The sequence below is a fragment of the Lithobates pipiens genome, unplaced genomic scaffold, assembly GCF_037356315.1.
Source record: "Lithobates pipiens isolate NorthernLeopardFrog02 unplaced genomic scaffold, aLitPip1_a1.2 Scaffold_18, whole genome shotgun sequence".
NCBI classification, from domain to species: domain Eukaryota; kingdom Metazoa; phylum Chordata; class Amphibia; order Anura; family Ranidae; genus Lithobates; species Lithobates pipiens.
In genome coordinates, this window is record NW_027507758.1 from 483,219,703 (window position 1) to 483,247,560 (window position 27,858).

Genomic DNA, 27,858 nt, shown 5'->3' on the forward strand with positions numbered 1-27,858 from the left:
GGTTCAGGAGTGTGTAATGTACAGGACGGAGGGTTCAGGAGTGTGTAATGTACAGGATGAAGGGTTCAGGAGTGTGTAATGTACAGGACGGAGGGTTCAGGAGTGTGTAATGTACAGGATGGAGGGTTGAAGATTGTGTAATGTACAGGATGGATGGTTCATGAGTGTGTAATGTACAGAGTGCAGAAGGGGGAGGAGAGGTGGATGTGTATGGAAAGGTAGTGAGGATTGCACTGCAGGAGGGGGAGGAGGTGCACATGTATGGAGAGACAGTGCACCACTATTGTGCAACATAATGGGTTTTCACTTTTATTTGTTTAATGCATAAAAATGTGTAATAAACATGCATATAAAAATTGCAATGGGAGGGTATCCCTCTATTGGTTCTTTGTTATAAACAATAAAGATATATTTGTTTCAAAACATTTTATCCTTATTGGTGTGCCAAACTTTATTCATTCCTCCCTATGTTTGCACATTTTTATTCTACTAACTACATTTTTTTCCTTCGTGTTCGCACAATCCAGGGTTATAGTTAGTGTTCACTAGTGTGAATGTTTTGAGGGAGGACTTGTATGGAAGTTTGGGTCTTGCACCAAGCCAAGGAAGGAGCCTGCACAGTTGAAGGGATGTCAGGGATGCCTTATGTCATAGCTCTCTGTCTCCGCCCCGTCCCCGCCCCCGGAAGTAGCTGCGGAGACAGAAAGCTCAGCCAGGTTATGTGTGTGCTTGTACTGTGTATGTGTGCGGTTCTTATTTTATTATATTGGAGTTTCCATAGACTGCAGTGCTGAGTACTTAATAAATATGTTACAGGAAATAGAGATGACGATATAATAAATGGGAGAATGGTTGCTGGCTTTCCAGTCTGTAAACGGCACAAAGTACATGCCTTTCATAGCTGTCCTGTGAGGTGCATTCATCATAACTCCTCACCTGCTGCAGCTCCATACTCCTAGCTTGCTCCAAGCCCACACTGCTATGACTGACATGTATATGTGAAGGCCAGTGCATGTGCTTTGGTTATAATGACAGCATTGGCATCCTATAGCAGCTAGATCATATATAAAAATCCTATAGCAACCAGATCATATATAAAACCAATTGCCTGCGATCGGGGCAGATTTCTTGGAGTAGCTTGTTAGGGAAGAAATCTGTGCTTTGTCCATTCAGGAAAAAGAAACACATTAGCTTTACAAAAGTGGCATTGAAACCAAAATGTAATATATTGCAGCTTACTAATCATTAGATGTGGTGGCTGCCTTCAATTTCTTTATTTTGTCCTCTGTTTTCATCTGGTGATCTGGCCACATCTCCTGTATTTTAATGCCTACACTCTGGATGAAGGAGCACATGGGGCACCTTTGGACAGCAGCATTGTCTGTCTCAGGAGAGGGAAGTGTTAGATGTACTAGCAGATTGGATACACTAACAAACTGAAGCTGAACTCCAGCTAACACTTTTTTTAGGCCCCATTCACACTTGTGCGACTTGAGACTGCAAAGTCGCATGACAAGTTGTAACCTATGATTTCCAATGGGTACCGTTCATATCTGTGCGACTTCAAAGTAGTCCCTGCACTACTTTGGTCCGACTTTGATGCGACTTGAGGTCCATAGACCTCAAGAATACACAGGCATTGCCTCAAGTTGTGCGACTTTCAGGTTGCACAAGCGTGAATGGGGCTTAAGCAGTTACAGCAGGTTTTTTTTTTCCTTTTTTAGGTTTTTACATAAATAACTGATCATTGTAATTACCCCTGTAAGTGGTAAATGGTTTGTCTCAGCACTCTTTTCTTTCATTTTGGATAGAGTGGAGAAGGTTTGTCAGTTTTTATTGCTGTCTGTGCTAGGGTTGCCACCTCATCCCTTTAAACCCAAACACATATGAATTACACAGGTTCTGAGGCTAATTTAAAGCTGAGTTCCATCCAAAAGTGGAACTTCACCTTTAAGCACTCCTCGCCCCCTGACATGCCACATTTGGCATGTAATTTTTTTTGGGGGGGGGAGTGTGTAACCTTTTTTTTCGTGGGACTTCCTGTCCCACTTCCTATCTTTGGCTGCCTAGGCGCCTCCTTCTCTTGCTCTAGGCGGCCCCTCCCTGCCAGCAATCTTCTGGGACACAACTCAGGTCCCAGAAGATCAGCTGGCCAATAGGAGAGCGTAGCACAACTCGCTCCCGGCCGTGAAGCCATAAGCTATTGGGTGCCCACAGTTACCATGCTTTTTTTAGCTGCTGATTTTTAATAAACGAAAAAACGGGTGGAGCTCCACTTTAATGCAGATAAAATACCAGATACCGCCTTAATCAGCAACAGAGCCTGTGTAATGAATATGTGTTTGGTTTTGAAGGGATGAGGTGGCAACCCTAGTCTGTGCCCCCATTAATGAGATTCACCCTATCACTTTGTCCTGTTTACCATTATCATTGAAAGTAAAAGAAAATCCCAATTTTTGGGTTGTCTCCAGAAAAGTAATAGAGGGGAAATCTTCCAATGTTCTGTTAAAAAAAAAAACTGTAAAATAATGAGAAAAAGCCAAAAAAAAGAAAACTCAAGTAGCCACCACATCTAAAGCCTCATACACACGGTACGATTGTTAGCCAACCAAGCGTTTGATTTTTGTCAAAAGGGCGTGTGCCAAGATCTTGTCTTGCATACTAATGGTACACAGATGTCGTGCCACAAACATGAACGTGGCATACTACGAGGATTTTCAGCCCTTGAGCACCACCCTTTGGGTACCTTCTGCTAATTTCGTGTTTGGTGAGCATTGATTCCGAGCATGCGTGTTTGTACTTTTGACTTTTGTGTGACGGATTTGTGTACTGACCATACGAAAATCTGATGTCAAACCGTTGTCCGCCGAAAATTTACTAGCCTGTCATCCAACATTTGTTGGCCGAAAGTTGGACAACAATTGTCAGAAGGGGCGTACTAACAGTAAGATTTTAGGACAACAGTCTGTCAACAGACAATCCCCTGCCAACAATCGTATTGTGTGTACGAGGCTTAAGAATCGGTAAGCTGAAGTATAATAAGTTTCCCCCCCAGAAGGAACACAAACTGTGCAGAGGGTCTAACCCTTCACTATACAAAAACAACTGTATAATTACCAAATCTATAATATGTAATATAAAAATCTATCTAATCAGTTTGTATCCAAACAGGTGCTGGAATTAAATAGTTGTTGGTAGATCTAAAGGACATTGTACGGTCAGATTGTAACACTTGGTGAGCAAAAGGGCTCATTTAAAGATGAAGTTGAGATGACCATTACAGCCTTAACCCCTGTCCCTGAAGAATACCCTGAATGGATACAAACTGATTAGATAGATTTTTATATTACATATTATAGATTTGGTAATTATACAGTTGTTTTTGTATAGTGAAGGGTTAGACCCTCTGCACAGTTTGTGTTCCTTCTGGGGGGGAAACCCATTCGTCTTTTTGTACAGGTGACCTACAGTGCATCCGGAAAGTAATCATAACTTTTCACTTTTTCCACATTTTGTTTTGTTACAGCCTTATTTCAAAAATGGATTAAATGTATTATTTTCCTCAAAATTCTACAAACAAAATAATAACAACGTGAAAGGAGTTTGAAATCTCTGCAAATTTATTAAAAGTAAAATAATCACATGTACATAAGTATTCACAGCCTGTGCTCAATACTTTGTTGAAGCACCTTTGGCACCAATTACAGCCTCAAGTCTTTTTGAGTATGATGCTACAAGCTTGGCTCCTATTTTCGGGCAGTTTTTTCCCATTCTTCTTTGTAGGACCTCTCAAGCTCCATCAGGTTGGATGGGGAGTGTCAGTGCACAACCATTTTCAGATCTCTCCAGAGATCTTCAATCAGGTTCAAGTCTGGGCTCTGGCTGGACCACTCAAGGACATTCACAAAGTTGTCCTGTCGCCACTCCTTTGTTATCTTGGCTGTGTTCTTAGGGTCGTTGTCCTGTTGGAAGATGAACCTTCACCCCAGTCTGAGGTCCAGGGGGCTCTGGAGCAGGCTTTCATCAAGAATGTCTCAGCACATAGCTGTATTCATCTTTCCCTCGATCCTGCCTAGTTTTCCAGTTCCTGCCGCTGAAAAACATCCCCACAGCATGATGCTGCCATCACCTTGCTTCACTGTAGGGATGGTATTGGCCAGGTGATGAGTGGTGCCTGGTTTCTTCCAGACATGATGCCATTCAGGCCAAAGAGTTCAATCTTCGATTCATCAGACCAGAGAATTTTGTTTCTCATGGTCTGAGAGTCCTTCAGGTGCCTTTTGGCAGACTCTAGGTGAGCTGTCATGTGCCTTTTACCGAGGAGTGGCTTCCATCTGGCCACTCTACCATACAGGCCTGATTGGTGGAGTGCTGCAGATATGGTTGTTCTTCTAGAAGGTTCTCCTCTCTCCATGGAGAAATGCTGGAGCAGTGTCAGAGTGACCATCAGGTTCTTGGTCACCTCCCTGAGGCCCTTCACCTCCAATTGCTCAGTTTGGCTGAGTGACCCACTCTAGGAAGAGCCCTGGTGGTTCCAAACTTCTTCCATTTACGGATGATGGAGGTGACTGTGCTCATTACGACCTTCAATGCTGCAGACATTTTTCTTTCTTTCTTTTTTTGTAAATTCTTTATTTTTAGAAGGGTAGTCATGTGGAAACACAGGTACAATCCAAACGATATGTACAGAGGTAACAGTAGACTTCCCAAAGGGATTTGATAATACAATCAATGTAGTCTTACAGTAAGAGTTTGCCATCTGTGCGGTATCACCAAGTTGCCGGAGGATAAGGAGGTTCTATATCTCACGTGTCCATTTTTTTTTTAAACGGCAAACACCGTATCTTATGTAAAAAAGATATCAGAGACCACTTTGATCCCAGGGTCATACGATCCAAAATAAATAAGAGAAAATGAGTAGCCTAAGGAGAGAAGCAGAGAAGGGAAGAAGGGGAGATAGGAAGAAAAATAAAAAAAGTTTCTCCCTTCCAAGAGGTAGTGTAGGTCGGGGAAAATGCATGTACCTCCATCTAGTCTCGCCATCCCCACCCGGAGAGCGTAAAAGATCGTCGTATCACTGGGAAGTTAGATCGGCAGCTCACTATATTCCTCGGAGTATACAAATTTGTGCCAAAAAACAAATTTTTTTAAAAATTGTTCACTGAAGCCTTTCTCCGTGGCCACCAAGTCTTCCCTTGGTTTTATCTCCAATATCTTTTTCAACCATATGGGCACCGATGGGGGCTGTGTCTGCTTCCAGAGCAAGGGGATGCAGCTCTTCGCCGCTGTAAGCATGAGGGGGATAATAGATTTCCTGTAGACTTTAGTGGGGATCTTATGATGGTGTAGAAGGAAGAACTCAGGGATCTCTGGCACCTCTCGGTTGGTGAACTTTTTCATTATGCGGTGCATTTCTGTCGGGAGAGGCCGGATGGTTTGACAGGACCAGAAGACACAAAGGAGCAAGCCAGTCCACATCTCTAACAAAGGTCCGTACTCTGCGGGAACATCTTGTGTAGACTTTCCGGGGTATAGTGCCACCGGGATAGTAGTTTAAATCCCGCATCTTGGTGTCTGGCGCAGATAGAAGTTTTATGAGCAAAAAGAAAGAGCCAATCTATTTGTTTCTCTGTGAATTGCACCCCTAGGTCACGTTCTCATCTGGTTATATAGGGAGGATTAGAGTCTGGGGGTTGGGCTATTAGTAGTTGGTAGATCTGGGAGATGGCATGTCTCAGTGGAGTTTGTTCCAAGCTCAACAGTTCGAAGGAGGTTAGTTGCCTCCCAAAAGCCTTTGGTGAAGGCAGGGAACCAGTTAATTCGTCTAGCTGTATCTTTTGCCAGAACGACAGTCCTGCCAGGGCTGGGTCATCTGTGATTTGTTGCTGGTTCTTCCACTGGCCATTGATAAGGAAGTGTCTTGCCTGTGATCAATCGACCTCTAGCAACTCCAGGAATCTAGAGTCCTTGAGTCCCCTGAACAAAGGCCGGATTTCCAACAATGAAAGTGAGCGGAGATGGAAGCGGTGCAACTGAGAAGTCACGGAAAGCCTTACGGACAGTTTGCCATGTTTCCCCCACCGTAGGGTGGTTCATTATTCGGTTTGGCAGGGGCTTTTGGCAACAAGGCAGCGACTCCAACCGGATCTCTGTTAGGGTGTGTTCTATTTGTACCCACTGCTTCAGGGCTCCATGTCGACACCAGTCCAGAACCTGAGTCAGATGGCATGCTGTTAGGTAAAGGTTAGCATCCGACAAAGCAATACCTCCACTCAGCTTTGGGAGTCAAAGGATGGTCTGGGCCAAGCGGGGGGTTTGGGCACAGACAAACGTGACAAAGGTTCTATTAACTGCTTTGAATAAGGAAGCGGGAAGCCGTATAGGGAGTGCCTGGAAGTGGTATAGTAGCCGAGGCATGATGTTCATTTTTGATATGCTACATCGTCCGAACCATGAGAACATCCCATTCTGCCAGTTCTGGAGGTCTTTTTTCTTTATCTAACATCATGGGACACAGAGCCTTAAGTAATTACTTAATGGGTTATAGCCTACCTTCAGGTGTTGACACTGGTAAACCCTAATTAAGGAAGTTTACTCCCTATATAACCCCTGCTCCTTCCAGGAGCACATCAGTTTTTTCGCCAGTGTCTAAAGAAAACATTCAGCCCCTGTATACATAATTAAAAATGCAGGTTTTTTTGCCCTGCAGGGCCTAGAAAGAAAATTTGCGACTTTTCCAAAGATGGGAAGCGTGTTAGATCCCCCCTCCCCCACCTTAGATCCCTTATCAAGGGAACAGTGGGTAGAGGATGAAGGGTTACGCTCAGTTAATCAGGAAAAAAGGAAAACCGAGTACTCCTCTGCGGAGGAGACAACTAGAGTTGAAACTTTTTTTTTCAGCCTCGCAATCTGAAAAATTGCTGCTACAAATCTCTTACAGAAGATGATTCATGCCTCTTTCAAGCTACCTCTAGTAGAGTCAGCTGATCTATTTTTTCTTAGGTGCCTTAAAACCTTCACTGCCTTTTTCATGCGTTTCCTGTACATATACAGATCCACGCAGAAATTCAACAGATCCATTCTAGATCTAAAAGAATCGAATCAGTTCCTGAAGATCCGCTCCTCTCTAGGGAGTCGATCAGGTCAGTAGATTCTATTCTACAAGGAGGAAAACTTCTGGCACCTATCAGCATCAGGGATGCATATCTGCATGTCCATATATTTCCCGCTCACCAAATGTTTCTGCGGTTCGACGTAGAACAGCAGCATTTCAGTTTATAGCCTTGCTCTTTGGGCCAGCTACAGCACCCCGAGTGTTCAAAAGAGTACTAGCCCCACCTCTAGCCAGGTCAAGGGCACAGGGCTTAAACAGTCTTGACATACCTAGACGATCTATTGCTAATAGACCATTCAGTGTTTGGAATAAAGTGTACGCATTACAACCTGTTACCTGGAAAAGTCTGGGTTGCATTCTCAACCTAGTGAAGTCTCCCATAAAATTGCTAAAAAAGCTTGAGTTTTTGGGTCTGATCATAAATACAGCCCAGAAAAGGGGTCTTCTTGCCAAGCAAAGGAAAAAAATCCATACAAGAGTTGGTGCGGATGGTCAGGTCAAAAGGAGATCCCTCCATTCGCCTTTACATGAGGTTGTTAGAAAGGATGGTGGCTTAATTCGAAGCAGTTCCATTCGAGACTGTTGCAAAGCAGTATTCTATTTGGACTTGCCAATGCGGCTGTCCCCAAAGGTGTCCCAAAGCCTCAATTGGTTACTAAAGAATGTCCTAAAGGGTAAATCCTTCAGACCACTTATCTGGAAAGTGGTAGCGACAGGAGAGTGTTCAAGAACTGAAAGAGCCTTGCCCATCAACATCCTAGAGATTTGGGCAGTGCATTTGGCTCTAAAATCCTGGACTTCCAGGTTAAGGGATTGTCCTGACAGGATCAAATCCGCCAATGCCACGGCTGTGCCCTATATCAATCGCTAAAAGGGGCACCAAGAACCTCTCACTGCAGAGAGGTAAACCATATTCTAACTTGGGCAGAAAGACATATTCCGTGCCTATCGGCAGTCTTCATTCCGGGAATAGAGAATTGGCACACGCACTACTTGTGCTGCCAGCAGAGTATTCCCAGGTGAATGGTCTATTCACCCCGACATGTTTCGGGCTGTTTGTCAAGGATGGGGGACTCCAGATGTAGATCATCTAGCATCCAGTGCAACATAAATTTAGTCAACTTTGTGTCCACAACAAAGGATCCATTTGCATGCAGAACAGATGCGTTGGTGATACTGTGGGATCAGCTTTCACTGGTCTATGCATTTCCCCCTATTTAATTGCTGCCTCAACTTCTTTGCAGACTCAAGCTGGAAATAAAACCGGTAATTCTGGCAGCACCAGCATGGCCCAGTAGGTCATGGTTTGCAGAGATCGTAAAAGATGGCAGTGGAGGATCTGTGGTCCCTTCCACTAAGGCCAGACCTGCTCTCACAGGGGCCGATATTCCATCCTACTTTACGAACGCTAAATTTAATGGCTTAGCTATTGAAACCCACATTCTGAAGAAACATGGGCTTTCCAGGTCAGTTATCTTAACTTTAATCAATGCAATGAAACCACTTTCCAGGACTATATATTGTAGAGTTTGGAAGAATGTTTCCTGGTGTGAATCCAAGGGTTGGCACCCTTGGAGATATATCATAGGCAGAATGTACTTCTGGGGGGAGGGTGAACCAGAAGTACATTGGGCAGACAGGTCAGTTAGGGGTCAGACATTAATGGAGGGTGGAATGGGGATAGATGGGGGGTGGGATATGGCAGGTGTCAAGAAATTTCCCATGTTGCAAACAGCCATTGAAAACTATAGTGCAATTTGTACTACTAAAAATAATATGAAAAACACCAGAGCAAAATGTAATAATGCATTAAAGTGTTTATTCACCAATGCCAGAAGTCTGCCAAGCAAAATAGGTGAGTTGGAAGCTGTGGTGCATCAGGAGAGCTATGATGTAATCGGTATTGCTGAAACTTGGCTTCAATCCTCACATGACTGGGCTATTAATATTCCTGGCTATGCACTCTTTCGGAGAGACAGGGTAAAAAGGAAAGGTGGCGGGGTCTGTCTCTATGTGAGAAGTGATCTCAAAGCAAGTGTGAAAGAGGACCTGGTGGATGGAGAGTGTGATGAGTCCGAAGCATTATGGGTGGAACTGCATTTAGATGGGGGTAGTTCAAAGTTAATCGTTGGAGTTTGTTATAGACCACCCAATGTGAATGAGGAGGTGGAGACTCAGCTCCTTGCACAGATGGAAAGGGCTGCAAGGGCTGGGACAGTGATAATAATGGGGGATTTTAACTACCCAGAAATTGACTGGAGTAATGGCACTGCTGGGACAGTTAAAGGGCAAAAAATGATAAACCTATTACAGGACAATTTTATGGTCCAGTTTATTGAGGCCCCAACTAGGAATGAAGCTCTGTTGGACCTGGTAATCTCAAACCATGCAGAGCTTATTACTAATGTCCAGATAAAGGAACACCTGGGTAGCAGTGATCATAACATGATTTCCTTTGATGTTAGCGCTAAACAAGAAATACATACGGGTAAGATAAAAACACTTAACTTCAAGAGAGCTAATTTTCCAAGGATGAGGGCTACTCTCCAGGACTTAGACTGGGAGAGAATATTCACTTCAATGGGCACAGAACAGAAATGGGAATTCTTCAAAAAGACTGTTGGGGACCTCACTGCAAAGTATATTCCCATGGGCAATAAGTTTAAAAGGCTAAAAACAAAACCTATGTGGCTCACGGCCAAAGTTAAAAAAGCTATAAACTGTAAGAGAAGAGCTTTTAAAAAATATAAAAATGAAGGATCACTAGTGTCATTTAAATGTTACAAAGAAATTAACAGTATATGTAAAAAGGAAATCAAGGATGCAAAAATTCAAAACGAACGACAGATTGCAAAAGATAGTAGGACAAACCCCAAAAAATTCTTCAAATATATTAATAGTAAAAAGGTCAAGTCTGAGCATGTAGGCCCTTTACAAAACAATCTAGAGTTGGTGACTGGGGACAAAGAGAAGGCTAATTTATTAAACACTTTCTTCAGCTCTGTGTACACAAAAGAGCATGGGGGAGCTCATGTCCATAATGGGGGTAGTAGTGACACAGCCCCAAATGATCCACAATGGCTCAAAAGGGATATGGTCCAGAAATACTTAGACAGAATAAAGGTGGATAAAGCACCTGGACCTGATGGCATCCACCCACGCATCCTAAAAGAATTGAGCTCTGTAATTTCAGAGCCATTGTATCTAATTTTTAGGGACTCATTAATGACGGGAATAGTCCCACTGGATTGGCGCAGGGCGAACGTGGTGCCTATATTTAAAAAGGGATCAAAGTCTTTACCAACTAACTATAGACCTGTTAGCTTAACTTCTATAGCTGGGAAGATACTGGAGCGTTTAATAAAAGACCACATCGACGAGTTCTTGCTGAACAATAACACTTTAAGCAACAGACAGCATGGATTCATGAAAGACAGAAGTTGTCAGACAAATCTGATTTCTTTTTATGAGGAGGTAAGTAAAACCTTGGACAGAGGGGTGGCGGTGGACGTGGTATACTTGGATTTTGCAAAAGCATTCGATACAGTTCCGCACACACGGCTCATGTGTAAGGTAAAGTCTACAGGTTTGGAAATATCAGTTTGTAAATGGATAGAAAATTGGCTAGAAGACAGAATTCAAAGAGTCGTGGTTAATGACTCTTACTCTGAATGGTCTAAGGTTATCAGTGGTGTACCCCAAGGTTCAGTGTTGGGACCCTTACTTTTTAACATCTTTATAAATGACATTGGGTCTGGCATCAAAAGTAATATTTCTGTCTTTGCAGATGACACCAAGATATGCAGTGGAATAACGTCTTTACAGGATGTCTCCAATTTACAAGCCGACCTCAATACACTGTCTAATTGGGCGACTATGTGGCAGATGAGGTTTAATGTTGATAAATGTAAAGTTATGCACTTGGGGCCTAAGAATATGCATGCATCATACATGCTAGGGGGAGTACAACTGGGGGAATCCATAGTGGAGAAGGATCTGGGGGTTTTGGTAGACCATAAGCTCAATAACAACATGCAATGCCAAGCTGCTGTTTGCAAAGCGAGCAAAGTCCTTTCTTGTATTAAGAGAGGTATGGACTCCAGAGAAAGAGATATAATTTTGCCCCTGTACAAATCATTAGTAAGACCTCACCTGGAATATGCCGTTCAGTTTTGGGCACCAGTTCTCAAAAAGGATATCGGGGAACTGGAGAAAGTGCAGAGAAGGGCAACCAAACTGATAAGAGGCATGGAGGAACTCAGCTATGAGGAGAGATTAGAGGAACTAAATTTATTCACTCTTGAGAAGAGGAGATTAAGGGGGGATATGATTAACATGTTCAAATATATTAGGGGTCCATATAGTGAACTTGGTGTTGAGTTGTTCTCTGTACGGTCAACCCAGAGGACACGGGGGCACTCTTTACGTCTAGAGGAAAAGAGATTTCAGCTTCAAGTACGGAAAGGTTTCTTCACAGTTAGAGCAGTGAAAATGTGGAATAGACTCCCACCAGAGGTGGTTCTGGCCAGTTCAGTAGATTGCTTTAAGAAAGGCTTGGATACTTTCCTGATGGTACATAATATAACTAGGTACTAACATAGGTAAAGTTGATCCAGGGAAAATCCGATCGCCTATTGGGGGATCAGGAAGGAATTTTTTTCCCCTGCTGTAGTAAATTGGAGCATGCTCTGCTGGGTTTTTTTTTCGCCTTCCTCTGGATCAATTGTGGGCATAAAATTGGGTATCTGGATTGTACGATTATTTTTTATTTTATTTATTTGTTTTTAAGGTTGAACTGGATGGACTTGTGTCTTTTTTCAACCTGGCTAACTATGTAACTATGTAATTCTTGCCTTTTTTACAATTGGGCGTAGAGATGAAGTTGGCCCTGAGTGCTATTTAGGGCCAAGCCTCAGCCTTATCTGTTTTATTTCAAAAGACCGCTTGCTACGCATTCTTAGTCCGGAGTTTCATGCAAGGAGTGATGCGCATTAATCCGTCAGTTATATCACCTTTATTGGGACTACAAAAACAGCCATTTGAACGATACAGCATATCCCTTAGTCTTTCTGATTAGGAAGCTGGTATTTTTGGTTTCTATATCCTCAGCAAGGAGGGTTTCATAATTGGCTGCTCTTTCTTGTAAAGGGCCATATTTGACTATTCATGAGGAAAGAATGGTGTTACGCCCTCATCCAGGCTTTTTACCAAAAGTGGTTTCAGGCTTTCATCGGAATGAAAAGATTGTCCTGCCATCGTTTTTCCCAAAACTATGTTCCAGGGAAGAAAAGTCAATACATTGTCTTGATGTGGTAAGAGCAGGGAAAATCTATTTAAAAGCAACTGCTCAGATCCAAAAGACTGATGTCTTATTTATTCTGCCAGAGGGTCCTAAGAAAGGTTAGGCAGCATCAAAATCCACTGTTGCTAAGTGGATTCGGCAAGGTAGAATTCAAATTTATAATCTAAGGGGTAAGATTCCCCTGTTTTCAAGTTAAGGCGTACTCTACCAGAGCGGTGGTGCTTCTTGGGAAGTGCGTCACCAAGCCTCCATGGCTCAAATCTGTAAGGCCACAACTTGGTCTTCAGTGCATACATTCACAAAAATGTTAGGTGGTTGTAAGGAGGTATGAGGATATCGCATTCGGGCGCAGTGTACTGCAAGTAGCAGTATAGATCCTAAAATCTGTATGTACCCTGCAGGTTGTTTCTCCCACCCCTCAAGTGGCATTGCTTTAGGACATCCCATTAAGTAATTACTTAAGGCTCTGTGTCCCATGATGTACAATAAAGAAAATAGTATTTTTATTACAGCTTACCTGTAAAATCCTTTTTTTGGAGTACATCATGGGACACAGAGGTCCCTCCCCTCTTTTTGGGATTTAAGTATATTGCTTTGCTACAAAAACAGATGTGCTCCTGGAAGGAGGAAGGGTTATATAGGGAGTAAACTTCCTTAATTAGGGTTTACCAGTGTCAATACCTGAAGGTAGTCTATAACCCATTAAGTAATTACTTAAGGCTCTGTGTCCCATGATGTACTCCAAGAAAAGGATTTTACAGGTAAGCTGTAATAAAAATACTATTTTTATAGCCGTCAAGAGGGAGGGGAGTTGAGAGGGAAGAATTCTTCTATTCTGCTGGGCGGAAGTATGTGGGACAAGGCCCATTTAAAGGGGAAGTCTACTTTAAACAGCGCAGCTAGGGATGGTGGCAGGGCGACCTCCAACACTTCAGATTTCTGGTAGTTAATGCGGAAGAGTGAAAGCTTTTCATACGTCTTCATTTCCGCAAGCAGATTCGGAATGGACACGAAGGGACTGGTCAAGAAGAATAGCAGATCATCTGCAAATGCTGCTATTTTTTGGGTGGAGGATGGTATCCAATCTAAGCCCCAAGATATACGGGTTGTCCCTAATAAGTCTCAGAAGAGGTTCTAGGGTCAAAATAAATATCAGAGGCGATAGGGGACACCCCTGTCTTGTCCCATTTGTTATCGAAAATGATGGTGATAGATGACCATTAAAATTAACCTGTGCCGATGGGCAAGAATAAATGGTCTAGGAATTTGATCTGAGCGTGTGTGGCACTTTGTCCAATCAGAATTCTCTACAAACGATCAGACAAAGTCCGATCAGATCATGTTGTCGGAAAATTTTTATATCCAGCTCTCAAACTTTGTTGGTCAGACATTCCGAGAACGCTAGGCGCTGGAGCAATGTCAGTATGCAATACAGATCATACCTGGAGTTCAGCTTTAGGCTACATTCGTACCGGCAATTAAGGCTGCTGCAAATTGTAGTGGCAGTTCCTGCTGTGGCTCCTAGTGGTTAGGTGCAGCCTATTCACGGCTCTCTGTACAGCCAGCGATTACGTATGGTGATCGCTGCTGGACACGCACATTCTGGTGCATGTGCAAATGTGCCAGAGGGCTCTCTCCAGCCTTTGGATGTCAAAAGAACTCTGCAGCACACCGGCATTCATGTGGGGGACTTGCATACCAGCCACTTCTTCACACATGTATGGGAACCTTACTTGTGCGCAGACGTCTTCTAATGCTCTGCTGGAACCTGAAGCCCTGCAGCATACAGGTATCTGAGCACATGCGGAATCGGTGGGATTAAAAGCATCATTTTCACCTAGGCAAAAAAGGTGAAAGTGCTATGTTGCAGCACAAAACTCTCTTAAGTTATAATAATAAAAATAACATTCAAATGGAAGGAAGAGGAGAAAAATTAATGTTAAAGGGGACTCTCTGCCCCTCCCACTATAGCTGTCAGACCGGGAGAGAGGAGAGATGGCCGGTCAGGTGTTTGACCAGCTTCTTAAATAATGGCTTTTTAAAAAAAAGGAACATATACAACAGTGGCCATCAACCCAGTCTTCAGGGCCCACTAACAGGCCAGGTTTGCAAGATAACTGAAATACATCACAGGTGATATCATTTGCTGCTCAGTGATTGCCGTATTCTAGCCTGCATCTCCCCAAGGTAATACATAAAACCTGGCCTGTTAGTGGGACCTGAGGACAGAGTTGATGACCACTAATATGCAGGACACTTGATATTATGAAAGCCAGGGATTGCGTGATTTTTACTATGGTTTACAACCATTTTAATTTAGGATGAAGGTCCACTTTAAGTGAAATATTTTCATATATGAGCTAACTGGTTAGAGGTAGTATTCGATTTTAGTATCATCATAGATATAGTTGCATTGGTCATTACAAAGCAAAACTCAAAGCATCATTTGTTTCTTTATGTGTCTCATTAGGCTGGACATGAATCTATCAGGATTCCGGTTGTATATGAGGACATCACAGACAGCAGCCAAAGTTCTCTGCCTGACAAATCATAGATGGAGAGGTAGAAATCTACTGGCATGTTGTCGATCTATGAGCTCCCCTGCAGACCCTCCTCTCACCATTGACCGGTATAGCGTCTCCCGTCTGCCATTTTCGGAAGTCACAGCTGAAGATCTCGGTCACTTCCAGAAATTAATTCCTGGTCGGGTTATCACGGATGAAGGTGACCTGAGATCACATAACATTGACTGGCTGAAAACAGTGAGAGGTAATATTTCATTTTCCTCGATAAAACTCTATTCATGTATAATAAAAATACTTGCAAAGTGCTGATACAGAGTGATCGAAATATAGCGTGACAAGGTAAGTGCTCTATACAGTCCCTCATTCCAGGAATAGAAAATTGGCAGGGGGACTACTTGAGTCGCCAACAGTTGTTCCCGGGAGAATGGTGCCTTCACCCCGATATCTTCCTGACAATATGCCAAAGATGGGGGATCCCAGATGTAGATCTGTTTGCGTCCAAGTTCAAAAAGATTGACAACTTTGTGTCAAGAACAAGGGATCCGCTAGCATGTGGAACAGATGCCTTGGTGTTCCCATGGAATCAGTTCTCACTGATTTATGCATTCCCTCCTATTCTGCTGCTTCCACGACTTCTTCACAGGGTCAAGCAGGAAGGGAAGTCAGTGATTCTTGTGGACCAGAAGATCCTGGTATGCAGAGGATGGCGGTAGGGGACCCGTGGACCCTACCACTACGTCCAGACCTTCTCTCACAAGGTCCGGTATTCCATCCTACCTTACAAACGCTAAATTTAATGGTTTGGCTATTGAGACACACATTCTGAACAAGTGTGGGCTATCAGGTTCAGTGGTATCCACCTTGATTAATGCAAGGAAGCTGGCCTCCAGAATCGTATATTATAGAGTCTGGAAGGCATATGTGTCCTGGTGTGAATCCAGGGGTTGGCACCCAAGGAATTATGTCATAGGTAGAATCCTTGACTTTCTGCAGCGGGGGTTATAAATATAGCTGGCCTTAAGTACTATCAAAGGCCAGGTCTCTGCCTTATCGGTATTATTTCAACGACCACTTGCTTCGCATTCTTTGGTTTGGAGCTTTATTCAGGGGGTAACGCAACCTAATCCTCTGGTTAGGTCACCCCTGAACCCTTGGAACTTGAATTTAGTTCTGTCTGCATTGCAGAAACAGCCTTTTGAGCCGATACAGCATATTCCCTTGGTCCTTTTGACAAGGAAACTAATTTTTCTGTTAGCCATATCTTCTGCAAGAAGGGTATCAGAGTTGGCTGCTCTTTCTTGTAAAGAGCCATATTTAATTATTCACAAGGATAAGGTGGTATTGCGTCCTCATCCTAACTTTCCACCAAAGGTAGTGTCAGGTTTTCATCTAAACCAGGATATTGTTCTAACTTTATTTTTTGCAGAACCCTGTTCTAGGGAGGAGAAGCCGCTACATTCTCTGGATGTGGTGAGAGTCAAAGTCTACTTGAAGGCGACTGCTCAGATTCAAAAAACAGATGTTTTGTTTGTGTTGCCTGAAGGTCCTAAAAGAGGACTGGCAGAATTGAACTCTATTTTTAAGTGGGTTCGGCAAGTAATTGTTCAAGCTTATGGTTTGAAGAGGAAGATTCCACCCTCTCAAATCAAAGCGCACTCCACTAGGGCTGTTAGTGCTTCGTGAGCAGTGCATCACCAAGCTTCCATGGCTCAAATCTGCAAGGCCGAAAGTTGGTCTTCAGTCCATACATTTGCCAGATTCTATCAGGTGGATGTAAAAACACATGAGGATATTGCTTTTGGGCACAATGTACTGCAGACAGCAGTATAGGTCTTCTAGTCTCAAGGTGCCCTACTTTTGTTGTGTCTCCCTTCCTTCAGTTGGCATTGCTATGGTACATCCCACATAGTAACTACAATTTCTCTGTGCCCTGTGATGTACGATAAAGAAAATAGGATTTTTATAACAGCTTACCTGTAAAATCCTTTTCATTTGAAGTACATCACGGGACACAGAGGTCCCTCCCTCTTCTAATACACGTATATTGCTTTGCTACAAAAACTCAGGTACTCCCAGTTGTGGGAGGCTTATATAGGGAGTGGACTTCCTGTCTTAGCGTGTGCCAGTATCCATTACCTGAAGTGGCCTATAACCCACATAGTAACTACTATGGCTCTGTGTCCCGTTATGTACTCCAAGAAAAGGATTTTACAGGTAAGCTGTTATAAAAATCCTATTTTTCTCTTAAAGCCCAGGTAATATCTTTTTTTGTAACCCTTTATTGTAGTCAGGTTGAAAAACAGTAATAGATGTGGGCATCTTTTTTTTATTCTTTTTAATGTACTGTGTATATTCTATACTCACTATTTTCTGTACTTGGTTCACTATGTTTTTTTTTTTTTATTTACTTTACACAGGTTGTGGCAAAGTTCTTCTAAAGCCTAGAAGTACAAAAGAAGTGTCACAAATTCTGAAGTAAGTCATTCTGCTTTGTGCCTGAAAAGTTTACTTCAATCATGTATCTGACATGAAAAAATAAAATACTGCATATAAATATTTCATAATTACTATGCATGTCTGGCTAGGCTCTCTATAACGTTTATTATGCTAACTTTAACTCCTTTGCTGTAAAAAAAACAAAAAACATGCTGTTTACCGAGCTGAAACTTAAAATTTTACATGCAGGTGAATGAGATGGAGAAGTAGTCTCCCCCTGCTCTGTTCCTAATGGGCTATATGGAGTTTCAATTAGAGAGATACAGTCACAAAAGGAGCCACTATCACGGGTCAGTCTTTTTAGACATGGGTGCATCCTGTATTAAATATTTATTGGTAAAATAACGATTTAGTATACAAAGTTAAAAGATATGTAAATTGCCTATTTAAAGGGTAAATTCACTTTTAAGGGAGGTTTCATTTTCTAACCTTCCCACATGACTTCATAAAAGATAATTATTACATATACCGTATATACTCGAGTATAAGCCGAGATTTTCAGCCCCTTTTTTTAGGCTGAAAGTGCCCCCCTCGGCTTATACTCGAGTCACCGCCGCCTGCCTACCTGATCAGCGTGTCCTGCAGACAGACGGCGGCCATTCCACTGTTCAAAAGCCGCACCTCCCTGTCTGTGATAGGCGGAACACTCAATTTCCCAGCAGTCAGTGTTCCGCCTATCACGGACATCCGCTCATCCTCATACTACGGACGAGGATGAGAGGATGTCTGTGATAGGCGGAACACTGACTGCTGGGAAATTGAGTGTTCCGCCTATCACAGACAGGGAGGCGCGGCTTTTGAACAGTGGAATGGCCGCCGTCTGTCACAGACGAGGAGGAGAATTGCGGCTTTTGAATCCTGGCATGTTTTTATGACATGCTGATACATGCTGATCGGTGCAAAATGGCACACAATGGCACACGGAGCTGCAGAAGGACACAGAGCTGCAGAAGGACACAGAGGCTGCAGAAGGACACAGAGGCTGCAGAATGACACAGAGGCTGCAGATTGGCACACGGAGGCATGTACAGGACACAGGTAGGCTGCAGTGGACACAGGGAGGTACACAGGGAGGTACACAGGGAGGTATGCAGCTGCAGATGGGCATTGTTGACCCTCTTTTCCACGCTTTTAAGCTGTAACAGTAGCTGCTGCATGTCTCATCTTCGGCTTATACACAAGTCAATACGTTTTCCCAGTTTTTTTGTGGTAAATTAGGGGCCTCGGCTTATATTCGGATCGACCTATACTCGAGTATATACGGTATCTCAACTATTATGAGATTTTCACTGTCAGGCTTTGCCCAGATTCTGCTGAAAATCTTCAGAAACCTCAGTTATCATGCATTGTGGCCTACGGTGGCAAAGTGGCTCTCGTTTTCCTAGCATGTGATCCGGTGCTTCTGGGTAGGGGCCGCACACGTGCACGCTGTTTGTGCTGTAATTAGTCGCAACACAAGCCGATTAACTGGTACCAGCCGATGGATGACCGCTGGCACCTGCTGATCTGCAAGGAGAAAGAGAGAACAGAGCTCTGCCTGTCAGTGGGGATGCGCCAGATTCTTTTAGGGGGGAAAAAAGCACATCTCTTAGTAAAAGCACCACACAGTAAACACAAAAACGTCACACAGTAAACACAAAAACACTGGTTTTATCGCAGTCCCGCTATAAGTCGTTTATTGCTGCCATTACTGGTATAAAAAAATTTAATAAAAATTCCAGTATATATACCATAGTTTGTAGACACTATAACTTTTGCGCAAACCAATCAATATACGCGTATTAGGATTTTTATTTTTTTACCAAAAATATGTAGCAGAATACATATTTGCCTAAATTTGATTTTTTATTGGATATGTTTTATAGCAGAAAGTAAAAGAATATTGTTTTTTTTTTTTTTTCAAAATTGTCAGGGTTTTTGTTGTTTATAGTGCAAAAAATTTAAAACGCAGGGGTGGTGATCAAGTACCACCAAAAGAAAGCTCTATTTGTGGCAAAGCATTGCATGTCAGTTAAATATGCAGTGCCATACAGCAAAAAATGGCCTGGTCATGAAGGAGTGTACATTTTCTAAAGGTCAAGTGGATATATTCAATGGAAGGCCCATCCACAGCCTAATGGGCCAACAGAGGGGCTTACTACTGAATCAAACAGAACTGAAACGTCTAAAAGTGCACCTTTTCCTGAAATACATATACACTTAAAGCTTAACTAAACCCCATATCCTTTGAGTTTAAAATGGCGCTGTCTTTGACTGCAATCTAGATCTATAGTTGCCATGGTGCTGCACATGTGACACCTGCCATTTGAGGGCTTGAAAGTTTGGATTAGAGATAACATAAACATATCTACAATATTTATTCATTTGCCCTTTACCTCCTTTACAGTTCTACCTTCTATAGCATTTGGTTATTTTCTTCTTTTGTAATAGTCTTAGGCCCCTTTCACACGGGGCGGAATCTGTCCAAGCGGATCTGCCTGCTCAGCGGGGGATCTCTCCGCTGATCCCTGCTGACCAGGCAGATGACAGGTTCACTTTGCAGAGTGGACAAGGACACAACCCGCTGTTCTCTATGGGGCAGTCAGATGAAAACGGACTTCATGGGACATTAGATGGCCTGCACATGGATGCACAGAACACACAGCTGCATGCCCTCATGCGGCTGTACGCTTACGTACGCCTGTGTGAATGAGACCTACTTCTCTTAGGTTGTTATATCTTGTGCTTGTTCCTGCAGGTACTGTAATAGGAGGAGCCTGGCTGTGACTCCCCAAGGTGGAAACACAGGGTTAGTTGGTGGCAGTGTCCCCGTCTTTGATGAAATCCTGGTTTCAACAGCATTGATGAACCAGGTGATTAGCTTTGATAATGTTTCAGGTAAGTGACTGGATTTCTCTTTTGTGTTAGTACATGAACATTCTTAAAAATTGGATCAGAGTAGTGGAAGTCTGTGTTTGTCAGAACTCACATTTGTTGCTGTACTCTTAGGCCTCATGCACACGAGACGCCGGTGCAAACTCTGCTGGGCACGTTTTTAAAAGCTGAAACCGGCGTTTAGAAACACCCATTTTGCCATGATTTTTACCGCGATTTAGCGGGGTTTTACCGCGTTTGCGTCTAGAAGCGTTTAGTTAAGCTAACATCATAGACCCTCCCCAAGCTCAAAAAACAGTATTATTAACTATTTCAGCCATTTTGCGAGGCCAAAGTTAGTAGCAGCAGCTGTGAGAGCAGCTGTGTACTTGTATTTAGCGTGTCACTTGCCACAAGTTGTGGATTGTCCACTTGCCACGTGACTTGCCACGTCACCTGCCACAAGTTGTGGATTGTCCACTTGCCACGTCACTTGCTACGTCACCTGCCACAAGTTGTGGATTGTCCACTTGCCACGTCACCTGCCACAAGTTGTGGATTGTCCACTTGCCACGTCACTTGCCACGTCAACTGCCACAAGTTGTGGATTATAAATACAGAAAAAATCAGCGCAGTACAACCCCTTTACGAAAAGCTGCTGAACACTAAGGATCAATTACCAAATCCCAAAATACAATATATCAAACAGATGGTACAGCGCTCTAACTAAAATAAAATGATTACTAACATATTAAAAATTAATAAAAAGTCCAAAGATAGCTTTTGAGTCAAAAAGTCCACACGAGAAATCTTCAGTGGTATACAGTCAGTTCATGCATAAGGTGACTTAGTGCCAAGGGGGGGACCACCACCAATGGTAAAATAGGCTGCTCACCTCATCGTATGGACCCTTTAAATTACAGAGGGTTGTATGCACTTAAATATCAACAAATGCTTATCAACTCATCCAATCGCTTTACTCCTCTCCGGCAATATCCGACCGATTCACAAAGGTCACGTGACGTCACCCGCGGTCATTGATCATTTTAACGATCGTATGAAGCTTTGTTATTGTAAGTGTGTTTTTATGTATATTCATCATTAAAAAGTTTTTCTATGGAAAGCACTATGGCCTGTCTTTCTATCCACATGGTCTGAGGAATTGTGAATACTGCTATATACGGATCCAGTGTGGGTATTCCACGAACGTGTCAGTTCATTTGACTCTGAATGGGAGAAAGCTGTGTTTTCGTTTGTGAATCGGTCGGATATTGCCGAATTGGAGTACAGCGATTGGACGAGTTGATAAGCATTCGTTGATATTTAAGTGCATACAACCCTCTGTAATTTAAAGGGTCCATACGATGAGGTGAGCAGCCAATTTTACCATTGGTGGTGGTCCCCCCTTGGCACTAAGTCACTTTATGCATGAACTGACTGTATACCACTGAAGATTCCTCATGTGGACTTTTTGACTCAAAAGCTATATTTGGACTTTTTATTAATTTTAATATGTTAGTAATCATTTTATTTTAGTTAGAGCGCTGTACCATCTGTTTGACAAGTTGTGTATTGTCCACTTGCCACTTCACCTGCCACGTCACCTGCCACAAATTGTGGATTGAAACCAGCGTTTTGCATCTGAAACGTAGAAAACTTTTACGTCTCAACCCATTTTTTTTGCTTCTGAAAAAACAAGGTTAAACGCAACTGCATAAAAACTGAAAAAAAACAAGACTGTGTACATGGACACATAGGATAACATTGAATGAGTTCAGGGGCAGTTGAAAAAAAGTGTCCAACTGCCTCTGAACACGCGTTTAACAGCATCCCATGTGCATGAGGCCTTAGGCTTCATGTACACATGACGTTTCTCAACCTCTCATGAACACTGGAACATCACAGCTATTAATCCACGTTTAAAAATGTGTGTTTAGCAGCGTTTACAAGCCGCGTTTGCGTTTTAGAAGCGTTTACTAAAGATAACCTCAGGAGACCATCCCAAATTATTAGAAAGCACTAAAAACAAGTGTTTATTAACAATTTCAGCCATTCTGTGAGAGGACAGTGTGATTAGCAGCTGAGAAAGCAGTGTGCTTGTAGCTAGCTGTTATTTTTTTGGTTGGTTTGTTAATATAGATCCCATGATGAGCATGTGTGAGGAAATGCTCCTGATGTTGTTTTTGCTGAGGCGCCAAAGATGTAGAAAATTGCGTGAGAGGACCAGAGTTCGTCACTACTGGACACATCTATTGATGGCTCAGGCTCATGTCCACAGGATAATTTCTAATATCTATGTCCAGCAAAAAAAAAATTTCCAGAGAATTTTTTTTAATCTTACACGCATGTCAATTGCCACCTTTGATGTTTTCTTGGAAAAGGTTAGACCACGTCTAGTTCGCATGGACACCAACATGAGGAAAAGCATGCCACCAGAGGAACATCTGTTGGTGACTCTCAACTTCAGCATCAAGTAATGCAAGTTGTGTATTTACAGCGTAATTGGCCAGTGAGGGGAATATCACATGGTATATCAAGCTTGCAGGCAGTGATAATTGAGTTTTTGGTGTGTTTTTAGCATTTTCCAGGCTCAAAAGTAATAAATAAAATGTTTCCCTTTAAAAACGCTTCTAGACTAAATTGCGCCTAAACACAGATAGCCGCGTTTGGTGCTTGAAATGTCTCTAAACACTGCTTCTGAACGCATTGTTTTGTTTTCCAAAAAAAGCCTCTAAACTCAACTGCCTAGAAATTACTATAAACGACCCTGTGTACATGTACTGATAAGATACATGGGGCGGCACAGTGGTGTAGTGGTTAGCACTCTCACCTAGCAGTAAAAAGGGTCGCTGGTTCAAATCCCAACCAAGACAATACTTGCTGGAGTTTGCATGTTCTCCCTGTGCCTGCGCGGGTACTCCGGTTTCCTCCCACAATCCAAAGACATGCAGGTAGGTTAATTGGCTTCTGTCACAAATTGGCCCTAGTATATGAATGGGGACCTTGGATTCTGGGCTACTTGAGGGTATGGACCGATGTGAGTGTGCAATGTACAGGGATAGGGACAATTGTAGACACTCAGGTTGAACTGGAATGGACTGGTGTCTTTATTCAACCTTACTAACTATGAAACTATGATAACATAGAGGAGGGTTCAGGAGAAGTTGAAAAAAAAGCCCAACTGCTCCTAAACATCCGTTTACCAGCAGCAGTGCACATGAGGCCTTTCATTTTATTTTATTAGGCAGGCCCTAATACTACGTAGTTGTTGGTAAACCTAATGCATATTATATAGATGTGGTACTATCACAGTGAAAAGTGTGTGCCTACCGTAACTATTTTGGCTTTAAAAAAATAATTTTCCTTTCTGCCAGAAAGCTTTAAACCCAATATTCATGTCCAACAAAAATTACCAATCATGTTACACTTGCATATACCTTCAACTGCCTATGAATTATTTATTTTAAAAGCAGTTTCAACTGAAGGTGACCTGTGCTTACTTGAATTGTGACAGATCACATATGATAAGGGCATTTTCTGAAAATGCTAGTTATCTGTCCGACATGCTTATCCTCAGTCATCAACCCAGAAAAAGCATGCATCCAGAAAGTTCAGAAGTCCTGCATACTTGTTTTGGGTCAATGACTTAAAAAAAAAAACAGAGCATCAGAATGAGAGCAGTGCAGCATTGCATTGCATATATTTCTTTTGACTGTTTCTTGTTTAATTGTGCCCATTTTCATTACAGGGGCCTTGGTTTGCCAGGCTGGCTGCATTTTGGAATCTCTGAACCAATATCTGGGAGAGCAAGGATATATTATGCCATTAGATCTTGGTGCAAAAGGAAGCTGTCACATTGGAGGCAACCTAGCTACAAATGCTGGAGGCCTGAGGCTTCTCCGATATGGTTCTCTACGTGGGACAGTTTTAGGACTGGAAGCAGTGAGATATTTTGTTTTATTACATTCTGTCTTTGTGTATACAGAGGTTTCTGTAGTGTTTTCTACTCTTTTTTTTTTCCTTTATCAGGTACTTCCCGATGGGTCTGTTCTAAACTGCCTGAATTCTCTGCGCAAAGACAACACAGGCTATGATCTGAAGCAGCTGTTCATTGGTTCTGAAGGAACTCTTGGTATCATAACTGCAATATCTATACTGTGTCCACGCAAACCAAGCACTGTCAATGTAGCATTTCTGGGTAAGGGGTTTTCTGGCATTTTTGTGAACATTAAAAATATATAACTAAAAAATACGGAACCAAGTATTTTTTATTATGTAGTTTAACATAATGTGAAATTCAGTTTCATTCCTGTTTCACACAATTTGCTATATTATAGATAAAAATGATTTATCTGCAAGAAGAAAGAAAGTAATTAAATATTTAAAAGCTAATACTATCTAAAACTGATTTTCAATATTTGCTTAATGTCGGTTAGACGAATGATTTGCTGGTTATCTCACAGTGGTAAGATCTCTTTGTCAGAAATACTTAGCTTTACATCCACAGCACACCTATTCTACATCATTTAAAATATATAGACAATAGTGAATGTTAGCCCTTGGTGATAAATATGATATGTGGGAGGAACTGGGAACAGAGGTGCAGAGATCCACACAAGATACAGAGGTCAGAAAGCTGTTCAGCCTCTGATATCTGCAGATACAGACATCAGCTTTTGGAGGCTCTCTCCTGGGTCCAGCTTGTTAGAAATGTAATATTTGCCTACTGCTGGAGCTTTGTAAAAAAGAAAACTAAAGCTGGCCAAAGATTAATCATTTTTTCACTGGCTAAACGAAAAAAAAAGAAAAAAAAGAAGAAAAACAAATGGATTCTTCCATCCATGGTGGATGGAGGAATCCTCCTTGGTGTGCCAATGTTTTTTTTGGCAGTAGGGAATCCTCTGATGTCAGGATACACTGATCAGCAGCTTATTAATACGTTTTCCAACATTCCCGTTCAACAGATCACATTGATCATTAGATCTACTTTTGTTGAGCAGAAATAGCCATTGATGGAATGAAATTCGGCTGACTCCTGCTGAACCAGCTGAATTTCTATCTATCTGTGGCAAGCTTTTTGTCCCGTACACACGAACGGATTTTCCATCGGAAAAAACTTGGATGGTTTTTCCGACAGAATTCTGCTCAAGCTTGGCTTACATACACACTGTCACACAAAAGTTCTCTGAACTTTCAACTGTCAAGAACACGGTGACGTAGAACACTATGACGAGCCGAGAAAATGAAGTTCAGAGCATGCGTTGAATTGTTTCTGAGCATGCATAGGAATTTTGCGCGTCGGAATTGGTACAGACGATCGGAATTTCCGATCGGAACTTTTTTTGACCGAAAAAATTGAGAACCTGCTCTCACTCTCTTGCTGGCTGGAATTCCGCCAGCAAAAGTCCGATGGAGCATACTCACGGTCGGAAATTGCGACCAAAAGCTCACATCGGACTTTTGCTGGCAGAATTTCCGATCGTGTGTATGGGGCATTAACCTCAATTCATCATGACCTGACTTATCTAAGGACTAATCTTTACAATAATGCAAAATGATCAGGGCTTTCAAAATAGTTTTAGGATTTCTTTTTCATATGTGGCAGGATGTGAGAATTTCAACAAAGTACTGCAGATCTTCACCATGTGCAGAGATGAACTTGGGGAAATCCTGTCTGCCTGTGAATTTTTGGACTCTGAATGCATGAGGCTTGTGGAAACTCATCTGAACCTCACTAACCCTCTGTCAGGTAATTCTTAAGACTAATTTATATACTGATTGCAAGTCATTACCGATCTGATAATCATGCTGATAGTATTCTTTAACTGCAGAGAATGCATTCTATGTTTTGGTGGAAACATCTGGATCTTGTGCAAAGCATGATGAAGAGAAACTTAATGCATTTTTGGAGAAGGCTCTGGATTTGGGGTGTGTGACTTCTGGCACAGTGGCTACAGACCATGGTAAAATAGCGGTATGTCCCTCAACTATCATTGCAAATTCATCTTTGTTTTAGGAACTCCAGCTAAAAATGTATAGCCTATTTAAAGTAAAAAATAGAAATATCTTATGTTGCAAACTGGAACTTTCTGTAGTCTTTTCTCTCCACCACCAGATACTGCTAGTCTTCTAGGTTGACTGAAAGCCAATAGAGTTTGGGGGAGTTATATTTATTGGAGTCCCACTTTAAATATTTGCATTTTAAAAGAAATTCGTAAAATTACTTTCAGACATGACAGAATAGGCGCCTCTTTCATTTGTTTTTGACATAATTTTGAAGTAAGCCTTTGTAATTTTGTAAAGCACTTTACATGTATAGTTTTAGATTATTATTAATATCTGTATGTGGGTATTTATGTTGGCAGTTTTCCGTTTACATTTTATTTAATTCTGAGTTGTAATTTAAAACACAGTTTCACACATTGCGGGTAGGTTTGTATTTATTAGCACAGAGATTTTGTAGAAAATATCACTCCAGTGCTGCCCTGTCCTCTTCCTGATGTTAAAATGTTGGCACTGTGGGGATTAACAGTTTTCAGTCTCCGGGCTCAGCCACACTAAAGATAATCCAAGGGGGGTATGCCCCCTCCTGACCTATCATCCACTGAGAAAATGTATCCCAACGACTACACTGCCTGTAATACAATCTGTGAATAGTCTGATTAGTCACAGAATTCTCTGCCGCATTCACATATTATGTTAAAAAGTAGTAGTCAGTAAAATAGTTTTTCTCAATAGAGGAGAGGGCAAGAGGGGGAGTGTATATCTTTTGGATCATTTTTAATGCAACTAAGCCTAGAGACCCAAAGCTATTAACCGCTACAGCAACAAAAGTTCAGCAGCAGGAAGAGGATAGGGCAACCCTGCAGTAAAAATTTGTACAGGTGGAGACTGTGACATCATTCGCCCTTTTGAGTTTCTGAGAAGAGCTCAGCCCAACTTGATTTTGTTCCGGCAGCAGACAGGAAGTCTTACTAGACGCTGCTGAAGCACTATGCTGCATTCTGTATGTGTCTGATTCTACACACAGTATGATACAGTGCTGACCACAGCCGTATGACTTAGTAAATGGCCCAAACTATTAAAAGTGACAGAAAACCTGGATTTAGGCCCCTTTCACATGGGCTTTCCGGTCAGGTCCACCTGTCAGTTTTTCAGGCAGGCCATGATCAGACACTCCACGCACCTCTATGAAGTTGCAGATGTCATTGGTGACATGTCTGCTGACATCCGCCACTATCTGATCCGGTCTGTGAAATCTATATGGATGGAAACCCTATTTTCCATCCATCTAGAGAATCGGGATGGGATCGGATGAAAACAGACATGCAATCTGTTTTCATTCTATCTCCATAGAAGACAGTGGGGCTCTGACAGGTCCATCTCCACACTGTGAGCGGAGGCGGAGCTGTCATCCACCTGCTCAGCAAGGATCAGCGGAGCGATCCTTGCTGAGCAAAGCGGAGTCCGTACACAGACAAGCCCGTATGAAAGGGGCTTTAGGCTTTATACTTTAATAATGTAAAAAATCTGGGACAAAATACTCCACTTACACTCATCTACCAGTC

General features: G+C 42.3%; 1 protein-coding gene across 2 annotated transcripts in view; it reads left to right on the forward strand.

Annotated features, from left to right (window-relative positions):
* Window positions 1-675: 675 nt before the first annotated feature.
* D2HGDH (D-2-hydroxyglutarate dehydrogenase) overlaps window positions 676-27,858 on the forward strand; it is a 46,333-nt gene continuing 19,150 nt past the window's right edge. The window contains exons 1-8 of one of the 2 annotated variants that reach the window (XM_077488440.1): window positions 676-738; window positions 14,887-15,185; window positions 17,359-17,416; window positions 20,175-20,314; window positions 24,039-24,232; window positions 24,320-24,488; window positions 25,896-26,039; window positions 26,122-26,264. In XM_077488440.1, the coding sequence (XP_077344566.1) occupies window positions 14,894-15,185; window positions 17,359-17,416; window positions 20,175-20,314; window positions 24,039-24,232; window positions 24,320-24,488; window positions 25,896-26,039; window positions 26,122-26,264 (1,140 nt within the window). In that variant the 5' untranslated portion in view covers window positions 676-738; window positions 14,887-14,893. The remainder of the gene's footprint in view (window positions 739-14,886; window positions 15,186-17,358; window positions 17,417-20,174; window positions 20,315-24,038; window positions 24,233-24,319; window positions 24,489-25,895; window positions 26,040-26,121; window positions 26,265-27,858) is intronic. The other variant, XM_077488439.1, reaches the window with a different exon arrangement.